The sequence below is a fragment of the Saccopteryx bilineata genome, chromosome 1, assembly GCF_036850765.1.
Source record: "Saccopteryx bilineata isolate mSacBil1 chromosome 1, mSacBil1_pri_phased_curated, whole genome shotgun sequence".
In the NCBI taxonomy this organism is placed as follows: Eukaryota; Metazoa; Chordata; class Mammalia; order Chiroptera; family Emballonuridae; genus Saccopteryx; species Saccopteryx bilineata.
This window is the reverse complement of record NC_089490.1, coordinates 46,529,441-46,533,406: the sequence shown is the minus strand read 5'-3', so window position 1 is coordinate 46,533,406 and position 3,966 is coordinate 46,529,441. Positions and strand designations below refer to the sequence as shown.

The following is a 3,966-nucleotide window of genomic DNA, read 5'->3' as shown; positions in this document are numbered from 1 at the left end:
AGGGTAAAGGTCACCACTAGGCTGTAGCGCCGGCCAGCGGGCCGGCGGGCGGGCGAGCGGAGAGCTGAGAGCCCCGGATTGGCTGCCACGCCGAGGGCGGGGCCTTCCGGGGCGGGGCCTGGCCGTGGGCGGGGCTTGCCCAGGTGTTCAACTTTCGCGCGCGCTGCCGCCTCAGTCGGCGACTCTGTCAGGCCTACCCTCAGTCTGAGTGTGGTTTTCGGTTCAAGGTCCTCGAGATGGGAACGCTGCCCAAACGGAAAGATATCCCGCCGTGGGTGAAAGTTCCTGAAGACCTGCGAGACCCCGAGGTGTTCCAGGTGCAGACGGGGCTGCTGGAAGCCATGTTTGGTGAGTGAGCCCAGTCCCGACCCGGTGCCTCGACCCGGGCGTCCTGGCCTCCAGGGGTCGTAGCTTTCATCTTCTTCCCCAAACAGGCCCAGGCGGGTCTCGAATCCCATACATCGAGCAAGTGAGCAAAGCCATGCTCGAGCTGAAGGTTCTGGAATCCTCGAACCTCACCGAGGTCGTGGTTTACGGCAATTACCTGTACAAGCTCCGAACCAAGTGGATGCTGCAGTCCATGGCCGAGAGGCAGCGCCTGAGGCAGGAGCGAGGTGAGGGGCCCTCTGCGAGGTGCCGGGGCGGGGGGAGGGACCCGGCGTCGCCCCCTCTCCTTCGGCCTCCCCCACCTCCCCGTCCACCCTGGTGCTCCAGCGCCCACCGCGCCTCGGGCATCGCCAGCGGGCCTGGCGTCCGGCCCGGCCCCGAGGACCCGGCCCGGGGACCCTGTAAGGCGCGGTGCCTCGGGGTTGGCCTCCTAGCGTGGTGTTACTGGAGATCTCGGCCCTGCCCTGCCCCTGCCCTGCCCTGCCCTGCCCCTGCTCCTGCCAGCTTCTTGAAGGGTGTCGGAATGGGCCCGGCGAGCCCACCTCCTCAGGTTCCGGAGAACCCCAGGCTCGGAGTGCCTGGCCAGGACTTGGAAAGAGGCCGAGGGTTGGCCGGGCCCTGGCCCTCGCCGCACTCACACCTCCTCTTGCTTCCTGCTGCAGGGATGCTCAGACTGGAGGAGGCCATGAACGCTCTCGAGCTGGACCCTTTGATGAAGTGAAGCCAGTTTGCGACCAACGCACCTGGAACCAGAACGGAACCAGAACGTGGACAGTAGGCTGCTGCCGGAGCTGGGATGGGTCTGGCCTGGTTTAAGTTCTGCCCCAGCTTGACAAGAGGAAACAGGTTGTTGTGGGTTTCTGCATTTGCCTCATAAGTCCTGCTGTGACCTTTTCCAAAGGTTACTAACTAAATAATAAAATATTAAATAAATAGTTTCTTCGTATGTGCTTGAAGTATTGGAGAGAACATCACAGCCAAGGCGGACCTTATACTTAACCCTTAATTGAAACCCCCAAAGCTAGGTGTAGCGATCTAAGAGCACACTTGGCTAAGGTAAAAGTGGGGGGAGGGCCTGACCTGTGGTGGTGCGGTGGAAAAAGCATCGACCTGAAATGCTAAGGTCACCAGATCAAACTCCTGGGCTTGCCTGGTCAAGGCACATACGAGAAGCAAGTTGATGCTTCCTGCTCCCCACCATCCTCTCTCTCTCTCTCTGTCTTCTATGTATACATATTTTTTAAAAATCTTAAAAAAAAGTGGGGGGAGTGTCCAACCAAAAATTGGTCAATCTAGGGGAGATGTGATATTTTCTGGAATTGACCTATGTTTAAAAATAATAACTATAGCCTGACCAGGCAGTGGTGCAGTGGATAGAGCATCGGACTGGGATGCGGAAGATCTAGGTTTGAGACCCCGAGGTCACCAGCTTGAGCGTGGGCTCATCTGTTTTGAGCAAAAAAAAGCCCACCAGCTTGAACCCAAGGTCGCTGGCTCCAGCAAGGGGTTACTTGGTCTGCCGAAGGCCCGCGGTCAAGGCACATATGAGAAAGCAATCAATGAACAACTAAGGTGTTGCAGCGCGCAATGAAAAACTAATGATTGATGCTTCTCATCTCTCTCCATTCCTGTCTGTCCCTGTCTATCCCTCTCTCTGACTCACTCTGTCTCTGTAAAAAAAAAATAAATAAAATAACTATAATAGTTCAACATAACAGGTATAAAATGAAAAGCAAATATTTTTCAAAACAAATTCAGAGCACCAGTATCTTCTCAGTGTAATAGTTTTATATCCTTGTAAACTTAATAGAAGACTGCTAGTCAAGTTCTTATCTGCGTTCGGTCTCTTGCAGAGTGTTATTTAGGTTGGAGTTTGAAGAAAATCCAGTCTTACAGATAGGTGTGTGGGAAAGGAGAACTTAACAGACCCTTTGAAAGGGTTCTGGGGTTCTCCACCACACTTAACAACTGCTGTACTAGGCTCCCAAAGGGTATGTGAAATTGGGTGTAGATTAAGGCATTACTATAGTTGGGGCTCACCCTTGATTTGTTGAGGGGTCATTAGAATGGGGACTCCCGTTTTCCTTAGAGACTAGGGTAGAGGGCAGAGCTTGGTAGTTCAAAATCAGAATGAGTCCCCACCTGAGGAGCTTTCTGGCCTTATGACCTTAGCCAAGTTGTATCCTTTCAGTCCAAATTGAAGATAATAGGATCTGACCCCACATGAAGTTGGGAGGTTAAGCTATTACATATATAGGATACTTAAAACCGGCATCACACATACTAAGTATTGACTATTAATAGAGCTTGACTAATAATTGGAGAGAAAACTAACAATGAACTGTCTTCTGCAAGGGACAAATGTGACATGTCCATCAAGTGACTGTAGGCTAAATTCCCAGAGGGAGAATGCTGGTCCAAGGGGAAGAGCATGTATAATTTTGCAGGTATTACTAACTTGCCTTACAAAGGGGTTGAAATATTTTCATACCCAGCCAGCAATATGTATAAGATTGCCAGTTTTCCCACAACCTCACCCAAAGACAATTGGCTAACATTTTTCTTGCTGATCTGTTAGGCGAAGAGTCTCCCTGTCTTCAGTACTTCTTGATGGAGTCTGCTTTATGGACCAACAATTGTGGAACCCTCAAATTACTCTCAGCTAATGCACCCTTTGAAGAGTCTGGGCAATGAGTGATTGTGTGTGGGACTGTAAATGGGAGTGTTGTGAACTCTAATTCTGCAGAGTGAATGAAGCACATAAAAACTGCCCTTGCCTTTTAAAGTCTAGAAATTCTGTTCTAAATGAAAAGAGCTTTTGGTTAATCTGTGTCAAAAAAGCCAAATTTGGAAATGCCATAAATTGCATGCATGCCCTGGACTGAAATCCAGAACAAAAAGGGTTTTTTGTTTGTTTTAATTTGAGAGTAAGTTTATTAAAGCTGGGGACAGTGAAACAAGGAAAGGTTTAGGACAGTGGTCCCCAACCCCTGGGGCCGCGGACCGGTACTGGTCCACAGAGAAAGAATAAATAACTTACATTATTTCCGTTTTATTTATATTTAAGTCTGAACGATGTTTTATTTTTTAAAAATGACCAGATTCCCTCTGTTACATCCGTCTAAGACTCACTCCTGACGCTTGTCTCGGTCACGTGATACATTTATCCGTCCCACCGGTCCGTGAAAATATTTTCTGACATTAAACCGGTCTGTGGCCCAAAAAAGGTTGGGGACCACTGGTTTGGGATGAAAGAAGCAACAGGAAAGCCTATGTGAGGCTGTTTTGGCTCTCTGGAAATGTGATAGGAAAGAAATGTGCCTAGGGGGGCCGCTCTGGCTGACAGGAGAGCTGGAGAAAAGGGGGCGTTGAGACGGTTCCGGTTCTGGTTCCGGGATTAGCCCAGGGTGAGCTGCCGCTGCCCGTTTACCCCTTGTTTGCAAGTCTTGCGAGGACCCTTAGAGTCTAGGAGATGCAGGCCTGGGGGCGGGGAGAAGAGGAGAGAGGGGAACTCATACGGGCTTGCTCTCAGGAGAGACCACAACCAAAGCTTTAAGAAAATTCACAGGGAAATTTTTG

General features: G+C 50.5%; 1 protein-coding gene across 1 annotated transcript; it reads left to right on the top strand.

The window, feature by feature from the left end:
• Window positions 1–236: 236 nt before the first annotated feature.
• On the top strand, window positions 237–1,126 carry DPPA5 (developmental pluripotency associated 5). Its single transcript, XM_066252990.1, has 3 exons — window positions 237–348; window positions 435–614; window positions 1,050–1,126. The coding sequence occupies exons 1-3, from the start codon at window positions 237–239 to the stop codon at window positions 1,106–1,108; spliced, it is 351 nt and encodes a 116-aa protein (XP_066109087.1). The 3' UTR covers window positions 1,109–1,126.
• Window positions 1,127–3,966: the final 2,840 nt, after the last annotated feature.